This window comes from Lycorma delicatula, chromosome 4 (assembly GCF_047948215.1).
Source record: "Lycorma delicatula isolate Av1 chromosome 4, ASM4794821v1, whole genome shotgun sequence".
Classification (NCBI taxonomy): Eukaryota; Metazoa; Arthropoda; class Insecta; order Hemiptera; family Fulgoridae; genus Lycorma; species Lycorma delicatula.
The window spans coordinates 67212787-67238060 of NC_134458.1; the positions used below are offsets into that span (position 1 = coordinate 67212787).

A 25274-nucleotide genomic window follows, 5' to 3' on the forward strand; every position below is an offset into this window, starting at 1 on the left:
TCTGTTGCACTTGTTTCTCTGTTGGTCAGTCCCGATTTCCTGTTACTTTCTTCATTGAGGTTGGGATGGTTAAAGGGGTGAGAGGAGCCCTTCTATTAAAAAAAAAAATAATTATTATTTATATTCCTTTTGTTCATTCTGGTAAACTCTACCTATTTAAATAGTTTTAACTATAGCAAGTTGTGTTAGCAGGCTAAATGAGTATGGTATACATATTGATATTTCATGTTAAACCCAGCAATATCTATGCATTTCATTCACATTAGAGTAGGTCACTCAGCTTCCTTGTAGCTATCATTTTCTTCATGGAGATTGGGATGGCCGAAGAGGAGATGTGGAGACCATCCCAAAAAAATTATATATATATATACATATATGTTATATATATATATATATACATACACACACACTAATACACACTGCAAAATTAATCCTAGAGATTTATACAATGATGGTCACTGATTAGAACAAAACTGAGCTATACACTATCAAGTTTGGTGAACTGTGGCCCTACAGGCTAATTTTTAAGTGAATTACAGCCTAAATTAACTGGGTTGAGGATACATGTGTGAACTGTGTCTGAAGAATTAATTTAATTGAAAACTAAATTAATTCAAATACAGTAAAATTCAATAACTTAAACTACTGTTACTCATAAAAATTATTCATGCTATCAAATATTTTTTTCTTTGTCAAATGAAGGCATTAGTGTAAAAAACATTAATAACTGAAGAAAAATTAATAATTTTAGCCACAGGCATTGTAATTTATTCATACGTTTAAAAACTCAATACCATCTTACTTTACTCCCTTCCATTTTCAGGAGGCTAATTCCAAAAATGTTCCATATGTTACAAAACCTTTTAACCGATGGTATTTTTTCTACAGTGAAAAAAGGAAAATTAAATAAAATAAGGCAACTCACCAGGTTGGTCTAGTGGTGAATGCATCTTTGCAAATCAGCCGAAGTCAAGAGTTCCAACGTTCAATTTCTAGTAAAGGCAGTTGCTTTTATTCAGATTTGAATACTTGATGGTGGATACTGGTGTTCTTTGGTGGTTGGATTTCAATTAACCACACATCTCAGAACTGGTTGACTTGAGACTGTACAAGACTATTCTTCACTTACACTCATACATATCATCTACATCCTCTGAAGTAATACCTAACGGTGATTCCTGGATGCTAAACAGGAAAAAAATAAAATAAGGCAAAGTTCAATAGCATGAGTTTATAAATTCTGGGCAACACTACCTGCTTTACTAAAGTGTATTCACATCAAAAAAATACTTAAAAAATTATTAGTTTTTTTTGAATGTAGGACCTCTTGTATTGTAAAAACAATATTTTTTTTAATAAATTAAAATTTTTTTACTTTGTAATCTTTCATTTTAATAAAATATTTTTAAAAAATTATTTTGTCTGATATAACTGAGTTTTTAATGATAGCAAAAGATTAATGCCATTATTATACTTTTTAATTCTACTTATGGTTTATTTCCTCGCGTGTTACTTTAAATCAAACATGATTCTTTTTTTATTCAAATTTTTACTGTCAAATATAATATTAGCCCTGTTTTGGAAAGGATTCTCCTATTTATTTAAAAATAAAGAATTATTTATTAATGTTATAAATAATTAACTCTTAATATAACTAGTACTTTATTAAGTGAATGTAAATTAACATCCACTTTAACATTAAAACATAGCTTTTTTTTACATAATCTTCAATTTATTGAACAGGTCTTGTCCATTTTATTTGGTTGTGAGATATTTTACTGCAATTGTCAAACTGTACTTCTTATAATCCCCACTGTAAAATAATTTCATGTTGTGTTGGCTTTCTTTTTAATATTTTAAATGCAGTACAATATTAAAAATAGTGAACTAATATGATTTGAAAGTCTTTAATTAATATAATTTTAAAAAAACCTTATTTTTTCAAAGTTTTCATAACAATATTTGTTTAAAAAAATGTAAGTTTCAACAGAGTTAAAAAAAATCAAAAAAATCTATATTTATGTAAATCATTGAATCACACAAATCGATATAAGTATAGATTAATTTTTCTTATAGTTAGTTGTTTTGTATATATATATATAAAACTGTATTGCTATTTATACAAATCATTTGCGCATGGCATTTATGTGATAATTGTGATTATTTGTAGATGTGGTTATTACTAAAGTATGTAATGTGTGTTGTCAATATTTTGTCTACATTAACTGTAATAAAAATGAATAACTGAACAATTACATGGATTTATTTTACTTTCCTAATGTTAATCCATTAAATAATGGTATTTAATGGAGTACTTGGGAAGAGGGTGCCGAACAACTCCAAGACTTGGGAAGATGGCATCCAAAACATCCTGAAGCCATATCCCCATACGTTGCGATCAATCTCCTAGCAAAGAGACCTCCTCACATCTCTCTTGGCCTCCTTGATTGCAAATTTGTAGTTGTGCCGGCTGAACAGATACTCTTCTCATGCCGTCTCAGCACGAAGGCTGTGACTATGATGTCTGGCTACTTGCTGATATACCCTACGCTTGGCTTGACACCTACTTCTCATCTTGCTCAACTGGGGGGGACCACCAGTATGCAGATTTTCTAAAACTGTCAACTATCTGAATAACACCTGCCTGCTCACACTCTTCAGCAACTATTTCAGTGAGAGCGCCAAGGGAATGAAACCCCAATGAGGCTGACCGCAACTGATTCTCTCAACCTAGCACATCAAGACCTGGATACCTTCTTAAACAGCCGTTGTCAGACTGCAACCGCTATTTCTATTAGAATGAGAGAATGATCGCTCAGACTTTCTTCTTCCAAGACTCGCCATGAGATCAGCGAGCCAGCATGTGGGGAGCTCACGAATGTCAAATCAAGACATGATCTAGAGTCACCCCTCCAAAGGGTGGGATCATCGTTATTGATACATATCAATTCTAACGCATTGATAAAATCCCCACGTTAATTACCGTGTGCGTTCCGCTGGACACCAGGAAAGGCAAGGGATTTAGCATTAAAATCCCCCTACACCAAGGTCCTCCGACCTTGAAACCCCACAATGCAGTCAAATAGATGGTCCAAGAAATCCACGTGTATGTTTAAGTCTGTGTTGGAGGCATGGTAGCAAGAGAAACCACCACATCCACCCAGAATTGTCCCGTGGAATACCAGCGACAGGGAAACCAAGGCAGGTGTCACATTCTTTGTCTGCAAGCTACCTATCGCCCACAATCGACTTCTTATTTGGATCAGAAATAGCAATAATATCAGCTTCATGGAACAATTATTGACTGCCTGACTGTATCTGTTGGTTTTCAACTGGAGAATCTTCATTTCCATTTAGGACAAGCCCTGCTTAATGACCAGTGGTCCACCGAGCCACACAGCACGCAACTGGCCTTTTCCCCACACTGCTTCATTCTATGCCCTGGCTTACCACAGTTAAAGCACAGAGCTGTGTGATCCGCACTGATTCAATTCGACGCCACGTGGCCAACCTCCCAACATTTGTAGCATCTCGTCCCAGCATCCAAAATAACAGCATGGCACTGCACCCATCCGACTCAAACCCTGTTTTCGGTTAGCTTCTTGGCTGTCCAAAACGACATAATTAATGTAGCTTTTTGCGTGGACCAAGGATGGTCCCAAAACTTTCATTGACATCACTCTCCTTAGTCGTGGCGTCAATATCACTCAAGTGTACTACAGTACAGCGGTCAGCCCTCGATTGAAGGTTCACCTGAAAATTATCGGCCTTTGTCTGTAATACTGACTTAAAGGTTTCTGCCGGCTTAAGTTTTTCACCCTTATCGTCAGTTCGTCATTATTGCCATGCCTAAGTGACAAGACATCAGTGGCTTCATTAACTGATACTCGGTCCTTCATCGACTGAAGCAAGTCAGCACATGACTTGCCTGAAGACCTCATGACGAGTGTTTTGGTGTCTTGATGCACCGGACTGGTCCTCTGCAGCTTCTGTGATCCCACAAGCAATCACGAAAGGACTAATTTTAGAAACATCCCTTCTTTCTCCTTTATCACCAAATATTTTGGAATTGATCCAAAGCACTTAGTTCGGATCTTCTTCTCTGTATTACTGAACTTGATGCTTTTCCATTTTTTCGCTTTCGAAGACAATGTATATCTACAATAGGTATAGATGCTTTCATACCTATAGTATCATTGGTCAATATGTCATAAGGTGCGAGAGGAGAGACGGTTGGGCGTGCCCCAAATCATATCCCTGGATCAACCCCTGCCTGGATTCCCCCAGTTGGCTGCCTCCCAACAATTTTACCCGGGTGGGGGAGTCAGGTGCTGCCTGACCCACGCTATTGACATCTCAGAGCTTGCACATAGCAGTAAGGGGTTCGATAACCTTACCCACAGGACAATCCTTGCCAAGGGCCGAAGTGATTGACTCACACTGAGTGGCGCAAGACTTCGGCAGAGCTAAGCTCACAGCAGCCCACCATCAACCTGGCTCCACAACTGGGAAAAGGGATGGGTACTTCCCGTCTGCACTCCGCCCAGCGTCAATAAAATAGTTCACGGTCATCCCCCCCCCACGCCAACAAAAAAAGTGAAAGCGAAAATTACAACCTCAACCAGCCTAGTACCGCTAATCCCGTACCTCCACAGAGGTAACAAGCCCTGAGCAAGAACATTGTTCCCTCCATTGACGGACATAAGTGAAGGAACACAGTGTTATAACTGTTGTTTTTGTTTTTCTTGGAAATGTTTTGGCCATGTACTGTTTTTTCCAAAATAAAATAAAATAAATAAATTATTAGTATTATTTTCTTTATGTATCTTTTGACATTGAATCCAAATATGACCTAAAAATTTGTTCTAACAACTTCATTTTTTCTACTTGTAAATAATGAACATTGTTAAAAATGTACTTTCTCTATTAGGGCAAAACATTTGTAAAGATTCATTGAGTCAGTGTTTATATTAATAATGATGTATGAATGTCTGAAGATATTTATAAAAACCATATTTATAAATGGCTAGAGTGGAATTAAGGAGTGATCAGTGTTACTAATATGGTATTATATCATAGAATGGCATCAGTATTAACTGTTTCTAACTGAATGTGTATCTTTCACCATTCCACTTAAAACTAGGTTTGATGAAAACATTTGTCAAAGTAATAGATCATAATGCTAAAGGTTTCTTACACGTTAAGAGTAAGTTCCCCAGGATCACTGGGGCAAAAATCAAGGAAGAGATTGGGCCACAGGTACGTAAGCTATTCAAGGATTCAGGTTTGAGACAAATTTGAATGAATCGGAGAAAGCAGCATAGGTATCATTTCAAAATATTGTTAAATCAATCTTAGGCAAAAAGAAGTCTGAGAACTATATATAATTGGAGAGTGAAATTCTTGATAACTACACAAACCTGAGACAATGTGGCTTGCTGATTACTGCTAGAGACTGAAAAGAGATATTCAATAGGGTGAATACAGAAGAAAAAAGTGGATATTAAGGATCAAAATATCATACTATAGGCCAGTGGTTTTCAACCTGTTGTCTGCGAGAGTTTCAACAAAATCTAAAACTTTAAAAATAAAACATAATATTAATAAGAAAAATAATTCATTTTATTTTCAGAATAAGATTATTTTTAACTTCAATTTATCATGTTCTCAATCTGTAAGAATATTTTTAGTTTTGTCACATGAATTTCCAGCCTTGGAATTTACAAAGGAATGTTTTTAGCATTACTTTGTAGAGTTGAATAACTCATTCTTTCTACCAGCTACCTTTTTTAGTAGAACTAGCACCCCAACTCCTACATTTTAACTATTTTGGCAGAGTTTGTTTGTACTTTGCAGCCACTTGCCAGTATTTCAGACGTTTTCGTTGTAGTGTGGTTAGTTCGCACTTGCGTTAATCGTTCTCTCGGAAGTTCAAAGTGTAATACTTGTGATTTAAAGTTAATTTTCCTTTGAATAGTATGGATCGCTGGTTGAAAACAGGTTCACCAAACAGTGAAGACGGCAACGATTCATGTAGCGTTTCAAATTCACAAATACAGTTAAAGAAATGTCCAAAGTGTTTGGATAATTACTTGGAATTTGGATTCACAGTGTTAGATAAAGGCGTGGAGAAGAAGCCACAGTGTGTTATTTGCAGTGAAGTTCTATTAAATGAGTCCATGAAACCTTCAAAACTGCGGCAGAATTTACAAACTAATCATAGTGACTGCGGAAATAAAATACCTGAATAATTTTGAAGTAGACTTGTACAACTAAACTGCATGCGACTTGTATCAACTATCATGTGTGATGATAAATGTACAAAGAAAGTGTCTTCAATATCGTCAAATAACACAACAAAAAGGCGAATTGATAAATGACAGAAAATTTAAAGGGTGTATTATTTAAACGAATGCGATCAAGATCATTTTGCATTGCAACTGTAAGAAAGCCATGGTATTTCAAACAATCCGGTTCTATTATGCTTTGCAAGGTACGAATATGAAGACAAGTTATTTTGCAATGCAATGCCATTACTCGCGACCGGTGAGGCTATGGTTGTAATTGTTAATTTTATGGAAGGCAATGGAAGTAACTGAGATAAATGAGTTGGATATGCACAAGGGCTACGGTAGGAAAATTTAAGGTACTTGTGGTGCACATTCAATCTGTTACATCGTCTGTGAAATCGACTCACTGTACTATTCATCATAAAGCATTAGCATACTTATATGAAATCTATTTTTGATGATGCAGTGAAAATAACAAATTTTATTAAATTTCAGTCTGTAAATTCTTACATCTTCACTGCACTACGTCAAGAGATGGGTAGTAAATTGGAATGGTGATTTGCTGCTTAATTTACAGGTGCGCTGGTTATCACTAGATAAAGTGTTAACACGACTATTTCACCTGCTTGACGAGGAGAGGAGTTTTCTTCTTGACTCCAAATTTGAATATAAAGATTGTTTGCGGAATTATTCTTGGCTTGCTTATTTATCTGACATTTTAGCTTTCTAAATGCTCTAAATTCCAGTGTTCAGGGTTCGTCTTTAATGGTGTTCATTCAGGATAGGATTGAAGCAACAATAAAGAAATTAAACTTATGGCCACACCGAGTTGCTAATCGAGAATTAGATTCGTTTCCCCTCTCTCAGTGACTTTTTTTGCAACAAATGATGATCTACTTTCATCCAATATCAGTGAAAACATAAAAGAACATCTTGAGTCATTAGCGTTGAAATTAAGGGAATATTTTCCTTCTTGCAGTGGAAATAATAACTATGAAAAACCACTTGAATAAAAATAGCCTTCCCGTCAAAGAAGAGAAGCTGTTAGAATTATTGTGCGATTCCAGTTTGAAAATTTTATTTCCTACTATGATTTTGTCACAATTTTGGTTGCAAGCCCAACCGATTTACCCAAATGTTTTTTGGACTGCATTACAACACTTACTGCCATTTGCATCAACATACTGTGTGTGTGTGTGTGTGTGTGTGCATTTTCTACTCTAGTGTTCTTGAAAAACAAGTATAAAAATGAACTTAATATGGAACCATATTTGCAACTTCAAGTATCTATAACTGAACCAGACTTCAGAAAACTTTCAACTCCAAAATAAAATCAACCGTCCCACTGACAACCTTATGGTAAGCCATCTTATAAAATTATGTCCATTTTTATAGTATGTTTTCAGATAGATTTAAAACTTAAAATTGAAATGTAATTTCACTATCACTTTTTGAGAAATTCATTGCTTTATTCAAATATTTAATAAGGGTACTGTCGAAGGTCGCTGATTCTTTTAAATAAATTAAGCCTTTATGTAGTTGCGTTTATAAATCATTTTTTATTATAAATTGTAATTGTCATTCATATATATATATATATATATATATATATATAAAACATTATTGAACTTGTAAGTCTATATGTAACATTACGTAATTAGTGCATTTTGAGTCCTTGGAGACTGATCGAAGACTGGTCTGACGACAGAGCATGATCTGCTTATATAGTAGTACGTAGCCGCGTTTAGTCCTATTTTAAATGAAAATTAATGTTTCTCATTAATAGTGAATTTTAAATAACATAAATGAAACTTGAGTCTGTACAGATACATTAACTTGATCAATATTAATTAGGAAATAATTTAGGGGGTCCGTCAGAATGCAGTATGGGCAATAAGGTCTGTGGCAATGAAAACATTGGGTACCGCTGCTATAAGCCATTTAATTCCTTAAAAAGATTACGTTTTCTTTAAATTCATGCTATTAAAAACACACTACCTTCCATTCAGTTTTGGTTTGCAGGTTTGAAATCAGAACAAAAAATACTATAAGATACAATTTACTGAATGCCTGTAACAGAAAAAACATATTTTGTAGACCAGTGTTACTGAACTAATTAAAGATCTTCCACCAGTTTATTTAAAATACCATTAAATGATTTTCTTTTACAAAAACAGTATCTCTTATTTGATAAGCTTTTAAATAATACTAAAATTCTGAATTTTCTGCATCTCATTTAATGAGTACATATATATGTACTCAAATAATTTTCATTAGCAAATTCTAAATTCTTTTTATCTTTAATTGTTTTGTATATTTAGTATCTTTGTCACAATACTTTTTGTATACTTTCATGAATTTATGTTTTAGATTATTACTATGGACTTAAACATTTACATTTTATAATTAATTATGTGTTTTGTGAAATTGTATTTATCAAAGATTAATTTCAGTTGAAGGTTTCTTTTAATCTATCCAGGCAAATGTTAGGGCAGTTGATTTTTTACCCGTGGAGTAGCACACTTGCCATTAGTGATGCAATCTACAAATTGTATTATTATTTATACAGTCCTGTTAGTTTACCACCTTGTTAAACACAATAATTCAACTTATTTTGTATTTGCTGTAGGTTTATCTTTCTCTCTGCAGTGGAATTCAAATTGTATTTTTCTAAATATAGTACAATAAATTACGAATATTATACTAAATTACTGTATCACTAACTACTGTGTATTTATTAAAAACACGTATTAACTTGATTCTGTCCTGTCTAAAGTGTTATACTCCAAAACTGATTTTTTTTTTCAATGTTTTTCTTATAAGAATCGAACATAACTTTACACTAACTGAACATTTGTTTGAATAAAATTTGATAAAAAAAATATCTTGATGTAATACGATTAGTCTGATCACACATAACTATCATCGAGGCATAATATGAGTAATTCCTAAAGTAGCTTATACTTAATTATAAGGAACTTCAAAGCTACTTGCTTTAATATAATGTGGATCCACACATCATATACTATGGAATACATATTTTATATAGAATATGTATAAAATAAAATAAGATAGAATGTGCTGAAAATATTGCAGTCAGAAAGATGAAAAATGTGTGGGAATTGATGATCAGGATTTTAAATAATCAGAAAAAACAGAAGTGAATAATTTTTTCAGATAGTCATCAAATGTAATATCCCAGAAAAGTTTAAGCTCTTTGTAAAATTGCAGCACCATTTTTTTAATGGATGCATTTACATTAAATGAGTAGAGAAAAATTCAGAAGTTTTTAAATAAAAGAGGTCTCTGTACACTGAACATTTTTTACAAGTCCATCTGTATATTATGAATATTTATTAACATTGACACAATTTCTCTATGAGAAGAATGCCGAACGAGAAGAATTTTAAAGTAATTTAAGATTAAAAGAGAAACATTATCTTTACCCAATGCTCATGCTTAAGGAGAAGAAATACCATTAAAAATAGATAAAGATTACACAATGATTTCATCGGACTTGACAATGACCCGATTGTTGGTTTGAGAAGAATATCATGAAACCAGGGATTTCTAAAATACATGTCAAAGATATTGCATCATGACAATTTGTATTCTTACCAGCTGTAAAATTACATAAGCTTCAATATTTTCTTTCATCACTTAGCATCTTATAATTGGGTGAAACAAAATCCAAATGTCTCATATAAAATTATTTTTACGGACGACACATCATATATTATGGTCAAGATAAAGAATATGACAAATTTACATTCACGAGCTAATGAATATCCATATTTTATGATTGAAAGTATTTTTTCAAAACATTGTTTTTGTTCATACATATCAGGAATATTACTTAAAAAAATGAATCGGATCAAAGTATTTTGAAAATAGTTAGACTGCTAAGTACCAAGATTTCTTAAGAGAACAAACTTTCTACTCTTCTGAAGAAGTTGCGCTGAATTCATGGTCAACTGTTGATGGTGCAGTTGCTTTTGCAGTACATGTGGTGTGTGTAACTGCCTAGATGATATTTCTGAAGGTTGAAAGAGGAAGATCTGCAAACTGACTACGGTTTACCATATCTAATATAAGTAAACTTCTTTCTTTGGGAATATTTGAAGGAAGGACTTCTAAGAATGGAAACCTAGAAATGCAAGATAAGTTGGGGAAAAGAACGTATGCAGATTTCTACATTTTAAGACAGGATCAGATCAAATTGATCGGCGAATATCTATGCAAAACGTTGTGGTATTTATTTAGATTAGTGAAGGTGATTTTGACAATGCAATTGAAAGAGATTGTTCAGAACTTCAAATATATTTACTAAGTTTTCACTTTGTGTAAATATATACAGCATGTTTCTAAAATGGCGGGCTACTTTTTCGGATTCTAATTGTAAAACTAAACAAAAAATATCCTTAGGAAAGATGCCAGTATCTCCTTCGTTCTCCCGCTGTCCGCCATTTTGTTATTTTTATATAATTTATACCTAAAGGATAAACGAATCACATTAATATTTGGTAAGCATCTTTTTAATAAAGTTTTAAAATTAGCAAAAAATCTGGAATTAAATACCTTCGCAAATTACAAAATAACCACCACGTTTATTTTTCAATCCGTTATGTCTCCATAAATATTAGTTTTATCAAAATTTATTTTACTAAAATATTGCGCCTTTTATTTTGAATAAAATGGCATTTTATTTTTTTAAATCGGTTAACAAATAGCCTAGTTATGGCAGAAAATTGATGTAATTATGTCTGTTTTCATGTCCTCCACTTTATGTTCAATTCGATAAAATATTAATTGTTTTTATTAATTGTTAATTCTAGTATTGTAAATTAGTATCAAATTAAGCAATACTTTTTTCATAATGACGTAATAATGACACAAAATTACAACTAAATTTTCAGCCGTAACTCGACTATTTGTTAACCGATTTTAAAAAAATAAAATGTCATTTTGTTCAAAATAAAAGGCTCAATATTTTAGCAAATAACATAAATTTTGATAAAACTAATATTTATGGATATAATAAATTGACAAATAAACATGGCCGCCATTTTTTAATTTGCGAAGGTATTTAAGTCGTGATTTTTTGCTAATTTTAAAATTTTATTAAAAAAACATTACCAAAATACTAATGTGATTCGTCTATCGGAACTTGAGATATAAATCATTATATAAAAATAACAAAATAGCGGACACGAGGAGAAGGAAGGAAAAATTACCATTTTTCCTAAGGATATTTTTTGTGTAGTTTAACAAGTGGAATCCGAAAAAGTATAGCCATCATTTTAGAAACACTGTGTAAAGTTTTTTATTTATAATAATACATGTATTTTTTTCAAATCAATTTTTACTTTAAATATCCAGGTTAAAATGTTTTTTTTTTCTTTTTTATTAAGACATCCTGGAATAGTCGCTTTAATATTGGAGGGACAGATAGAAGGAAAAAATTGTGTAGGCAGGCAATGTTTGGAATATGTAAAACAAATTGTTAGGGATTTAGGATGTAGGAGGTATACCGAAATGAAACAACGCACTACATAGGGAATCTTGGAGAGCTGCATCAAACCAGTCAAATGACTGAAGACAAAAAAAAATACTATTAGAGGAATGAAAAACAGGTTCAGAAACCTTTGTTCACAATTTATACCTTGATTAATCTTCTGCTCTAGCTTGGTCATTTAAAATCATATTTAAACAAATGAGGTGTCTATTTGTTACAATAAAATTCTTAAATTTTTTGTAATAAAGTATTATTTTAGAGAACTGAGAATTAACGAGATACTAATGATTTAAACGTTTTTAAATGATTGTATTTATTTATCAGAAAATGTTGGTGAAATATATGAACAAAATATTAGTTAGACATGTTAAAACGTTCAAGAGTAGTAATCTCTAAATAAATAAAAAAACAGACAGTGAAGTGAAATAGGACATCTGTTCATACAAATTTGGTTATTTACTTTTATGTCTTGAATCTTGTTTCAAAGTTAGGGCACATCTTGCCGGAACTATCCTGCAAGGGAAAAAACGTCACAACTTCTAGTGTAAACACAGCAACCAAGAAAAAAAATGATTTCATGAATTTAAATGATAGTTCCTAAATATTGCTATTAGAAAGTAAAGACTCATATTTACACCGACTAATAAAAAAGGAGTTATGATAAAAATTAGCTAAATGCAAGGAAAGACATGACAATTTCCACTGTAAAACTGAGTATCTCATTAAAATACATATTTTGCAGCTGATCATAGTAGTTTTCTATTTCTAAGTCAAAAGATCTATTCAATAGGCATGTTTACAAATTATGTTAAGACCAGAGATAGCAAAAGAATTATGAATTGGTAAATTTAGTATTATGAACTGCCTTCTTTTTTAATGAAGTAACAATATGCATAGAGTTTTAAATATCAGCATAACTAAAAAGAATGCTAATAATTTAACAATTGTAGGAAGTTTTTTCATTACCTTATAGTCACCATTTCATGGTGACATAGTTTGAAAACTTAATGTCAAACTGAAGGGCAGATCTTAATACCAGTAATAAGCAAAAACAGCCAAATGTGGGTCAAATCAAATGCATGCTGGACCAAAGAAGACTAGAAAAATGTTATGCTTTCTAATGAGTCATACTTTTTTATTCAAAATCAAAACATCCCACACTTAGAAAAGCAACAAATGAAAAACCATCACCAGCCCGTAACCAACATCAGTTAAATATCCTAAAAGAAGATGTTTTACTTTTGAAGCCCCAATTCATTAGTTGCAGTGGATGGACACTGAAGACTGATTAATATTATTAGATTTTGCCATCACAGGTTGTCAAGAAATCTAAAAAATTGTTTCTACAAGTAAATAAGATATAACACTATGCCCATAATAATAATAAAAATGTTTGAAAGAACATGTCGGGCAACTTATATAACATATTGAACATATTTGATTAACTAAGTCTGATAGTTAGGCAAGTGCTTTGACATTAATCTGATCCAAAATCTAACTGAAAAAAAATAGCTAAAAATGAATTTTCCACAAATTGGCCTCTTTAAATCCACTTCATGAATACACAACAGAGACTGCAGAAACATTAATTAAATTTCAAACATTATCAAGATAAATTATGAGGTCTAAGATGGAAGAAATACACATTTTTATTTCATCCAATCCAGAAGAAAAACTTTTATCAATACTTGTTTTCTTTCCAATATTTCAGGAATAATTAGATAAACATTAAACTGAAAGTAATTTTGGCATACTTTTTATTATTTAAAGCAGTTTGATTTACATGAGCTTTTATTTTGTTGCATTTAATGAAATAAAATAATTTAAAATATCTTCGAATTTCAAAGAATCAGTAATATTATTATAGTTACATATTATTTACAAAATAATATTATCATTCTGCCAATCTCTTGTGAAGTAGTATCATCTAAGCCTTTTATCCAGAAGATTCTAGGTTTGAATTCTGGTCACACATGGAATTTTTCCCAAAAATTTCATTTTATATTCCCATGTACAAATATTAAACTTCATGGTGAATTAATGATCTACAGAAAATAAGCTACACAGTGAACTAGTACACCAAAAATTTTAGGTTTATCTAATTAGTATCATATAAAAACTCATGAATTGAATAACATTATTTGTAAAATGGAGCTTAATTTTAAATAAATGGAAAGCAATTTTTTTAAATCCTTAGGTAATTTATTAAAAATAAAAACTGAACCATAATATCATACTTTTTTGTAGCCAGAAGTATTTTGCTGATTAACGGGAATATTTTTTTTTTCTAAAAAAAATTTGTACATTCGTAAATATAAACTCATCGAAACAGCAAAGCTAACTAATAAATTTAATCTTGTTACAAACGAAATTAATTTGACCAATTCTACGAAATTTATTATTTAAAAAGACCCCAAAAAATGTCATATCGTGGGCAACAGAAATAGTATTTTCAAAAATAGTAATACGATTCATGTGTTTATCTGTTACGTCCTTCAATAAAGAGCATGGAAGACTCTGTGTTACAATTTTTTAGCGAGCATCTAAATCTTTAATGCTCTTTATTAAAAGATGATTTCATGTAAATTATTGTTCTAACCAAATTTTTAAAACTTTAAGCATTTATTTGACTGCTTTTTATGATTGACTGTTTCATTCTCTTTGCAGTACAAGAGTTTTTTAACTGTTTCGAGAATATTATTTTTATAAAACCAACATTCAAACGCCAAGGAGTATAAGACGCATTAAGTTAACTGATTGTTATTTCAAGGAAATTTAATAAAAGTATCTTTTAATTTGTAGCAAATTAAATATATTTCGTGAATAATAAGTTTACTTGTGTTAATTTACATAATTTTATCCTAAATTACTCTATTTTTTGGCCTATCTTCTTCACTAACTGTTTCATCTTCTTTGCCAGGAAGTTAAATCGATTGAGCCGATTTCTTTGATCGGACAAAATTTCTATGGTATGTGTACAGGCATTGCATCGCTCCGTCACTTTACTGACATTTACTTATTTGAAAATTGAAATCTTTTAAAATTGAAATAAAATATATTTTATATTTGAAGTAAGTAAGTAAATTATGTGGAACGTCAACCGACAAGTTCCTGTTTTTTATGTTTAGTTTTTATGGTGAGATTTTATTCCTTTATCAGCTAAGTCATAAAAATCCAGGAAAAACAGTTAAAAAACATAAATACTCTCCAGTATTTTCCTTTGTTTAGATAATATATATTTTATTATATTTCATTTTGCCATTCTTTTCTACTGATATAATAATGCTTTATTAAGTTTTGTTATTTTTAAGTGAAGAACAGTCATTTCAATTCATATTAAAGTAATTTGTTGATAATTAATTAGGTTCACATAAGCTATTTTTAATAAAAGTTATTTGTTTTGTTTAAAAAGAATACTGTTTCAAATGTATTTATAGTACATTACATAATATTGAACAGAAAGAACTTTAATTTTCTTTATTCTTTTTAAGATTCTGCCTGATATTTTTCTTGCACTGTGTATTCTTTCCATTATTTCCAGTTAGTTACCTTGATGGGAGGTTATATTTATAATTATATAATTGATATCCAATTATTTCTAAAGTTATCCACTGATAGGTTTTGTCTAAGCTTTTTCTGCTGTATATGATAGGTCACAACACCCCCATTTTTTGGGGATTAACACCCATAGTTTCATACAATAACCTCCTACCACAAATTAATAGTGGCTACCAAAATGTGAAAACAAGAAGCCTCTTTTGTAATATGTTATAATTACTCAAATCAAATTAGCATTCCATCACAAGCATTTTATAAGAACTACATATTCTTCCATTAATCAGTAAACTTTTTAATGACCATGCTTTAAAATTATACAGAAGTTGTGCTTCAATGAAATCTTTAAGAGATAATTGACATTTTTTCATCATTAGCATTAATAGTTCCTGTCCTCAAAGAGTTAGGAAATTCCTATAGTATATGGTCAAGCTATTTAAAATATTTGCTGTGTTTGTTATTTGGTTGAATTATCTACCATGTTAGTTGTAGGAAATTATAAAATATGATACCAGTTTGGTTAATATACATATTTTTTTATTTAACTTAATATGTGTTTTAAGAATCCCTGGAAAGCACAATGTTGTGTTCTCTTATTACACTGTAACTGGTGTTTTATGTTTTTAATATTACTATTTCAGTACAGCTATATAAAATTTTTGATAAAATGGAATTAAATAATTAATGTAGTTGAAATAATTTAATGTACTACATACTAAATGAGTTTCCAAACTGTTTTCAAGACAGGCACCATTAATCACAGTGTCATCAATATCTCCAATAATAAACAGCCAATGTAATTATTACTGGAATCACAATTTCACGTAAGTTATAAGTTAAAATCTTTCAAATTGTTTTCTATGGCGGTTTTTTTTCTGTATGACATTCAGGTCACTGAATATCTCTTGCAGTTTTCTAGATTTGGGGGTCTGTAGGCAGTTCACCCCTTGTTTGTGTAATGAGTGTACCTGTAGCTTGTTATATTTATAGATATCCAGGTCAGGATGTGTTAATTATTCTTACCCGAAAACAGAATGGTAACTGTGAACAATATTAAAGAGCCATTAGCATTAAAATATGACTAATTTAATTGCACTTCGAACTGTTTACTTCTCTCAATAGTAGACCAGCTCATAACAATGTGCCATTACAAAATTCTTCTGTTGAATGTAAAATCTCTGTAATAATAAAATATTTGATTGCAGAAAATTCTAGTTTTTATCTTCTTAATGAAAAAAATGAAAAATCTGTAAGCTTGAGTGGATGAGCTATCTCCACAATTTGTTAATTAGCATGCCAGCTGCAATCTGCCTGACACATTTACTAAAAAGTAAATGTGTCAGGTACAAAGTTGGCACATGTTGTTAGGCACAAAGTAAATGTGGCTAAAGTTAACAAATGTTATAGAAAAAAGCATTATGCATTCTTAATATGGGATTATTTATAATCACAGTGTAGCACTATTACACGTATTAATAGTGGGATATAAATCTAATATTTATTAACTATAAGGTGCTGGGCAAGATAATATATTTTGCCGTACATCCTGTTGAAATGTCTCTGGGAGTAGATCCTGGAAAATGAAACCAAAATAAAGCTTAAATATCAACAACTAAATCATGTTCAATATACTGTTTTTTTTCCTTCAATACCACCGCAAAGGATTTTTTACTGATTTGAGACAGGCAATATTAACAACAGTGTAACCTGAAAAACCACTGAAAAAGTAATTCTGAGAAAAAGTTCATAATGGCTATGAAAAGATCTTTTTAAAGCATATTTCGTTACTTTTTTGTAGAACGTGAATGTCAGAGTGACAGTAAAAATTAAAAATCATGATTTGGCATTTAGAAACTAGAAGAGAAAAAGTAAAAATACATCATTTAAAGAAGAAGTAGATGTAGGAAAAGGTTGGCCAAATGTTTGATTTCATGTACGTTTCTCTATAGAACCAAAGAAGAAAAATGATAAACTGGAAATTTATTTTCAAATATGGACCTGGAGAAGAATAAAACATATTGGATGAACAGATATTTTGGAAAATATTGAAATCCTTTTTTGTGAAAGAGACCTTAAAGGTGCAAAAGGAAGAGAGAAAAATGCTGAAGAAGAAACCAGGTAAGAGATATCTTATTCAGCTTATGATATTTCTTTTTGTAAATAAACTGCTGTAATACAATAAATGCCACCATGAGTGTTTCAATATTGACAAGTCATTATCTTATAGATAATGATGCTAGTAATAAAGACTAGCCCACAGGTGGTAATTAGATTGCATATGGCATTGCCTGTGTGAAAGACAGGATATGCTGAAAAGTTTTATTACATTTATGCCTAATATGAAGTATATGCTTCTGAAATGTACACCAAAGTAAATCTTTAGTCAGAATGTCGCCATTAAATATAAAGGAACTGCAGCTAGTGTCAAAGTTTATAAATACTAAAGTATGTGGTCAATGACTAATTACTTTTTAATAAATGTGTCAGGCAGATTACAGTTGGCATGCTAATTGACAAATTGTGAAGATAGCTCATCAAGAATGAGGTCAGTGGATGGTTTCAGAATATTGTATAAGGGAATCTCTGCAAAATGGGGAACTACATGGCCACTGTGTGAGCTGATAAATTTGATTTCAATAGATGCCTTATTCTAGATTTATAGAGTGCCTGATGCAGAACTGTTACATAACACAGCTACATATGAGAGAATCAGTGTGAAACAATAGTTTTTAGACTTTTTTATGAAAACAGCATTGTAAGACATATACATTCCAGAATTTCATTATCCTGGAGGGGTCTAGCCACCTAGATCAGGTGGCATGTGCTCTCACGTGGTGAAATTTACTATATGAATATTTTTCAGTCTTTTGTGTAACATATATTTACCTAAAGACATTTTATGTTTTATTTCTGTGTACAACTGTAAAACTTTAACTTTAACTTTTAAACTTTAATTTTAAACTTTAACTTTTGTCAAAATGCATAAACAAGTGTCAATACTATTTTCATCTGTTTTAATTGTTTTATTTTTGTTTCTTTAGGAAAATTAATTCTGCCATGCCAAACGTAGCAGTTGAGAAGAAACACCAACTATTTACAATAAATACACCAAATAAAAAAATGTTTAAGTCTAGACCTAGTAATAACAACAGGAAAAATAAAAAAGAGCAGCAGGTGAAAGTAAAAACAATGGAAGCACAAACAGAATCTTTACTAGAAAGATCTGAAATTCCAGCTGAGTGTTTGAATTTAATTGCAGGTTTCAGAATAATGTTAGTATAAATAGCATGCTTAATTTGTTTCTCTCTCTCTGTATGTGTGTGTGCGTGCGTATTTTACTGACCAAAATCTATTGTAAAGCAATTTACAGTATTAAGAAGTATTCTGGAATTTGCATTACTTATTTCAGAATTGCTTGAACCTAATTTTTCTGCAGTCAACATTTGGTTCTACAGCATGTGTAACACATATTTTTCTAATAGAAATAATTATATTTTGTAAAAAATGTATTTTACTGATGTCATAAAGCATGTATTGTGTTGTGCTTGAGGAAACGTTTTGGACTGAACGATCAAGAAACTAATCTCATCACTTTAGCTGGAGCTCTTCATATCTCATTTACAGTAATAGACGAGGCATATTAAATCTGGAGGGTCGAAACAGGAGAAAAGGTTTTCCCAAGCACGAGACCAAATGGAAAGGATCCCTAAAAGTGTATGGATTAACGTACAAAATTCTTTGTAGAAATAAATTGTGGATTAACGTTTAAAACTCTTTGTATAAATAAATTGTTGCTAATTATTTTTATTAACAAATTACTGTAAAAAAGTATTTTTTTCTGTTTCTTTCGGTTTTTCTTTAATATATCAGTTATTTATTAAAATGGTGAAACGTCGCTGGCGTCGTCGGAAAGCTGAGAAAATTCTAACCGATTTTTCTAGTAAGTACTTTTTCTACGACTAGTAGATTCGGCAGTATGTAATAAATAAAAAGCCCCTCATTGAGCAGGCGCGCGACTGCTGCAGCAATATATACTTACGAGTCGCGCGCGCCATAAACAAATGCCCATAACCTTTGATCCATTAAAGGTATTTGAGACATTCAAAATGGCACGTACAACTAATATTCAAGACAATTAATTAATCATATTTTGAAAGTACTTCAAATGTTTAAATTCCCGGTTTTCTTGTTTAAGAGTGAAATTTTCCAATTTATTGATTTAAGCCCTATACTTATAAAAAAATTTCGAAAAACTAAAAAATCACTGAGTTTTAAAAGTAAAACTAATTGTTTTACTGTTTTATTAAGAACTCGTTGCAAGAAAACATCATTTATATTTAAAGACTAATGCAGTAAAACAAGGTTTTCATTCCTTTTTTACATAAAATTTCCAATCTCAATATCTTACACAAAACTAATATGTAAAATATGAAGTTAATGCAAATTAAAATATAAAATTTTATCTTACACTTATGTAATCTAAGGTCATTTCAAGATAAAGGACACTCTGGGTTGAGCTAAACTTGATTGCAAATCCGAGGAAAAAACCTAAGATAGTACAATTCTTAGCTTCACACAAACGTTTCTGTAATCCTTGTCACGTTTACCTCTTTGAAAAATGCATAATAACATATTTTTTCGCAGAAAATGTTCGGATATTAATTAAAATATTTTCATTGAGCTAATTAAATTTGACATAACTTACATACATTTATAAATAAAATTAAATCAAATTAAATTTAAAAATTAATAATTTCAAAATATTAAATTTACATTGAGGTGATTAAAATTTCAAAAAATTATGTATTGTGATTAAATACTAACACAATACATCTTACGAAGACCCATTCGCTGAAGCAAATGTTGTTCAAAAAGGATAGTAGAATGATTCTAATTGCGGCTGTTGCTGCCGTGGCACTAAGCATCAAGATTCGTTGTGCCGCCTGTACTTTCCCACCTGAACTGAGTGTCTTTAACTGTATTTAATTTGGTTTCCAAGGATTTCCATTCGCTGTGGACTTCTATCTTAACACGACTTGTTACATAATTTTTGACACCATGCATTCTTAAAGGAAAAGCGCCGATGATTTCTCTTTGCTGTTCTTTTTGGAGTTTCATTTCCTTGGGTTCTGACGTGCTGGGGTCCATATTAATATACAGATCTGACAATTTGCATTTAACGCTGTTCATGTACTTGTATCTTGCAAGTCACAAATTAAGGCATCAGCTCTAAAATTGTAACATAAGCGAATAATGACACTGAGCGAGTCGGAGCATGCAGAGTTCTTTGGATTTTATAATAGTGAGTAAACTAAAGCGCATGTTAAAATATGTATAATTCTCCCATAATCTCAAAAGCTGCATTTGGTAGAGTCCAATAGTGGGGTTCATCGCTGATAAAGAAAGAACGTGCAACTCCGTCGTCTGTCTTGGATCCGTCCGTAAACATGTGTTTGTAATTTTTGTACTAATCAGTAAGACATTTAGGGTTTTGACTATGAAATCGGGGTGTTATTTTCACGTTTTGTAACTTATCGACTCGATCAACTGATCCTGGAATCAGCCACGAAGGAACTTTTCGAAACGAAATATGCAGCGTCGCTGGGAAAAAAAAATATTTTCTCATCAGCTCATTGGTATGAATCTCTGCAGGCTTACGATACGTAGGTCGAATATAGTATAATCTAGAGAAACAGTTCTCAAAAAATATAGAGAAATTAATATGAACAGGACATGCGCATACGCGAGCTGCGTATCTGAGTAATAGTATCTCTCTTGCGTTGCAATTGAAGGAATCCTGTTTCAGACATCAGACTTTTAACTGGACTTGTTCGAAAAGATCCTGAGGCATATCTGATGCCTACATTGCAAATAATATCGAGTTTCTTTTACTGCAACTTCCTCTTAGTGAAATGTTTTAATATAATTTCTGATAACTTATTATTTGAAAGATTACAAAGGAATTTACGCTAAAGTTATTAGTACTTCTAGAAGATTATATTATGATAACTTAATATTTAATTCAAACAATAAATATAAAATGATGTGGGTGGTTCATCAAAAGTGAAGGCGGATTTAAAAATAAAGCAGGTCAGATAACTTCGCTAAAATACAAAAGGATTCAGTATTCGTTATTTCACCCCTTATTCAGGTAGTAGAGGAATTTAATAATTCCTTTTCCAATATTTCAAACAAGAGTGTCTCAGTTCCTGTTTAACCTCCGGGAACTACGGTTCAGATAATACTTCAGAGGATGAATGAGGGTGATACGTATGAGTGTAAATGAAGTGTAGTCTTGTACGTTTTCAGTTCGATCATTCCTGAGATGTGTGGTTAATTGAAACCCAACCGCCAAAGAACACCGGTATCCACGATCTAGTATTCAAATCCGTGTACAAATAACTGGCTTTACTAGGACTTGAACGCTGGAACTCTCGACTACCAAATCAGCTGATTTGGGAAGACGCGTTCACCACTAGACCAACCCGGTGGATTACTATTCATAACAACTGAGACACTCTTACATAACTGACGTAATTACTTTTATGCAATGACGACCACTTGTTATGATTTAAATATTTTATAATTTGTTAATTTATGTTCTTAATTTTAATGTTTTAAATTACGAAAAAAGTTTTCTCCTGAGGATGGTCAAATGACCTAAAACGCTAGAAACATAATATAAATTGTTGGTAAGGTTGATTTTTATTTTATAGCAAAAATATTCCATTTTCAATTTTTTGCGATCTCACATCAATATTGATGAAAAAACGTAGTAGCTATGGTATCAGAAGAGCTGCTTACAATTGGTTAAAGTCATACCTTACTAACGGTAAAAAAAGTCGTTGGAATTCCTCTTTTGATAAGAATATAAATGTAAAATTTAGGTCCTCACTTCTAGATGTAGAACGCGAAGTGTCTCAGGAATGTGTTCTCGGTCCCTTGATTTTTTTTATTGTTTATTAATGACCGCCTAAGAATCTTGATAGTAGAGGAAAAAGGAGAATTTAAGCACAAAACCAAGGTCATTCGACGCTGCTGGGTGAGATGTAGTATGTGTGAACCCCTTGTGTGAGGCTAGATGAGGCAAGGTGAACCCCGTGCGAAGCTATAATAGCGAGCTACTGAGAGCCCCGTGCAAGCTTAAAGGCCTCCGTGGCGCTAGCGGTAGCGTCTTGACCTTTCATCCGGAGGTCTCGGATTCGAATCCTGGTAAAATAGAACTCTTAAAACATAAATTTAATAAAAACTATAACAATGAGAGCGAAAAAAGTAACTAGCCTGGCTAGGTTTTTCATTGTGGAATGCATCTGACTGATGCCTTAAACCGTTTGGCTACAGCGACTCCCCGACATAGTGAGAGAAATTTGTTCTATATAAGACGCACGCGTGCGAGAAAAATTACATTTAGTACCTAACGCCATCTTGTAACGTCACAATTCCCCCCTACATTTAATTATTTCTTCATATTAAAGCAAGACCTTCCCGCAGTCTGAAATTTATTTAAAATAAATTTTCATCCGTCTTTCTATCGAAAAATTAATCACCTTTTCTAAAATTCAACATACTATACCAATCTATCTTTTTTAGAAAAAAAATATAATAAAATAAATATTAAATAAGTTAAAACAAAATTATTCATTTCCAAGTTGTTAAAATAATATATCTACGTTCTTCCTTTACACAACCCCCACACACCATATTTATATATTTAAGTAAAACAATTAGTGACGTTAATAAATGAATGCCCTAAGAATAATACCGTAAGAAAAACATATTTGTGTTAAACACTTTCCTCACCATTGGAAACATAATATGACAGTGGATAAATCCAATATCAAATCATGTCATGGGCCTTGGAACCTCTACATTCAATAATGTTAACAACTACTATTTTAAATAAATTAAAACTATAGTAGTACATTATTGTATGGGGGTTTAAAGTGTTTTTTTGTGTATTTATTTGTTTGTAACTTTGTGTTGTATGTTTTAATGTGTTGTAGTCCTGAAAAGGACTATTTGCTTTTTTTACAAATTGTAGTCTATTTAACCACCACATCGTAGGTTTTCCCAATATTACCTTTGAATACTAAGTGTAATTGCATCTTCACTGCTGCGTTAATCTCGTCACTGGTCATCACTTTAGCAAACCTCTTTGGTAAAAATAATTTACATGTCCCACCTTCACATTGGAGAGTACACATAACAGACTCCATATTTTGTGTCCAATAGGTCCATCGACATAATCTTGTATTTTTCCTATTTCAAGATCACTAACACTTTTGGTTGCATTATTAGATGGTGAAGTTATTTCATTTAATCTATTAATTAAACTTTGTGCCATTATAATGGTTTTTTGTTATAGTAGCAGAGAAACAACAAGACTGTGTGAACACCACGAGAACAAGCGAATGATTTAAAACTTATACCGAAAACGGTTTATCCCCTCCTACAATCCCTACGCACCTAGTCGACCTCGAACATGTTTGAACAGGAAAATTCCCCTCCACTCATACATAAACGGTTATTGTTAAAAGACCTTACGTCACTTCGACCACCTGCGTATCCATTCGACCTCGAACATGTTTGTACAGAAACTCCCTCTCCCAATCATACATAAACGTTTATTGTTAAAACCTTTTATGTCATCTCAACCAATAGAAACGTATTATTAACGGTAGTCATCATTTATTTGTACCCGCGCGCAAAATTACCATACCAAAACAGTTAAGCCACGTGCCTAGTAGCAAGGTCTATATGTATCTGGTCGCGTACACAACAGATTACTAATCATCCAAATCGTATGTTATACCCCCCCCCCCCCCAAGAACACCTTTAAATCTATTTGAAATAGACAAAAACCTTTCTTCATTTAACAATAATTATTAATATATCGTTGTTTTACAATTAAAAACATTATTTCATCAGTTAAAATGCAGATAAGAATATTTATTTTCATGTATAAAATATTATATTTTATTCCTTATGGTTGCGTTTCCACACCACCCTAGAGGTACAACGCGTTTAGATTAAAAACACTCTCCTCACCATTCGCAATATATTATGACAATGGATAGATCCAATATCAGACTATATCACTGGCATTGGAACCGTTTCATCCAGCGATGCTAATAACGATTATTTAAAAAAAACAATAGTCATACATTACTGTATGGGGGTTCAAAGTATTTTTTTTGTGTCTATGAATTCGTGTTGCATGTGCTAATGTATTGTAGTTCTGAAAGGGACTGTTTATTATTGTTTTAGAAAATTAATGAAATATCCGTTTTGATGAAATTGAACATACTTGACGTTGTAAATAGTTCTTGTACATTATGAAATAGATTGATGTTAACGGACATTTCACTATAATTTATTTCAGAATCCTCTTCTGCATATGATGCAACAAGCAGCGGCGGCTCCTTATTTTGTTATTCATTATCGGGAAAAAACTGTTTCATCACAAGCTCTTAATCCATCAGTTGCAATACGAGAGGTGGTGGTGTATCTCTTTTCCTTTGCGGTAAATACGTTAACAGAGAGAACATTAATTTTTAGACAAGTCGTAGTTAGTCTATTTAACGTAAACATATCCAACACCATGTTAAATGAATCATTTAATTTAAAGGCTTTTACAAGTTTATCGTTTTCACCTAGAAAACCAGAAAATACTATTTCTTTATTGCCAATAAGACCAATAGAATTGTTCCCACATTCAAAGTCACAATAAAATTTTTCATTATTCAGCGGATCGAAGATCATCTGCATAATTATATTATCACCGTATTAATCAAATAAATGACCGCTATGATCAACAATGTATACATAACTATACTTTCATTTGAAACACCTTGGTGATAAATGTCGTTTACCAACCATAACATCTACTTTCTTAATTAACTGCATAATACACA

At 31.7% G+C, this 25274-nt stretch overlaps 1 protein-coding gene across 1 annotated transcript in view; it reads left to right on the forward strand.

Annotated features, from left to right (window-relative positions):
- The window catches only part of LOC142322868 (uncharacterized), a 94780-nt gene extending 76154 nt beyond the window's left edge, over positions 1–18626 (forward strand). Inside the window, exon 5 of the mRNA XM_075361958.1 lies at positions 18402–18626. Within this exon, the coding sequence (XP_075218073.1) occupies positions 18402–18410 (9 nt within the window). The 3' untranslated portion in view covers positions 18411–18626. The remainder of the gene's footprint in view (positions 1–18401) is intronic.
- Positions 18627–25274: the final 6648 nt, after the last annotated feature.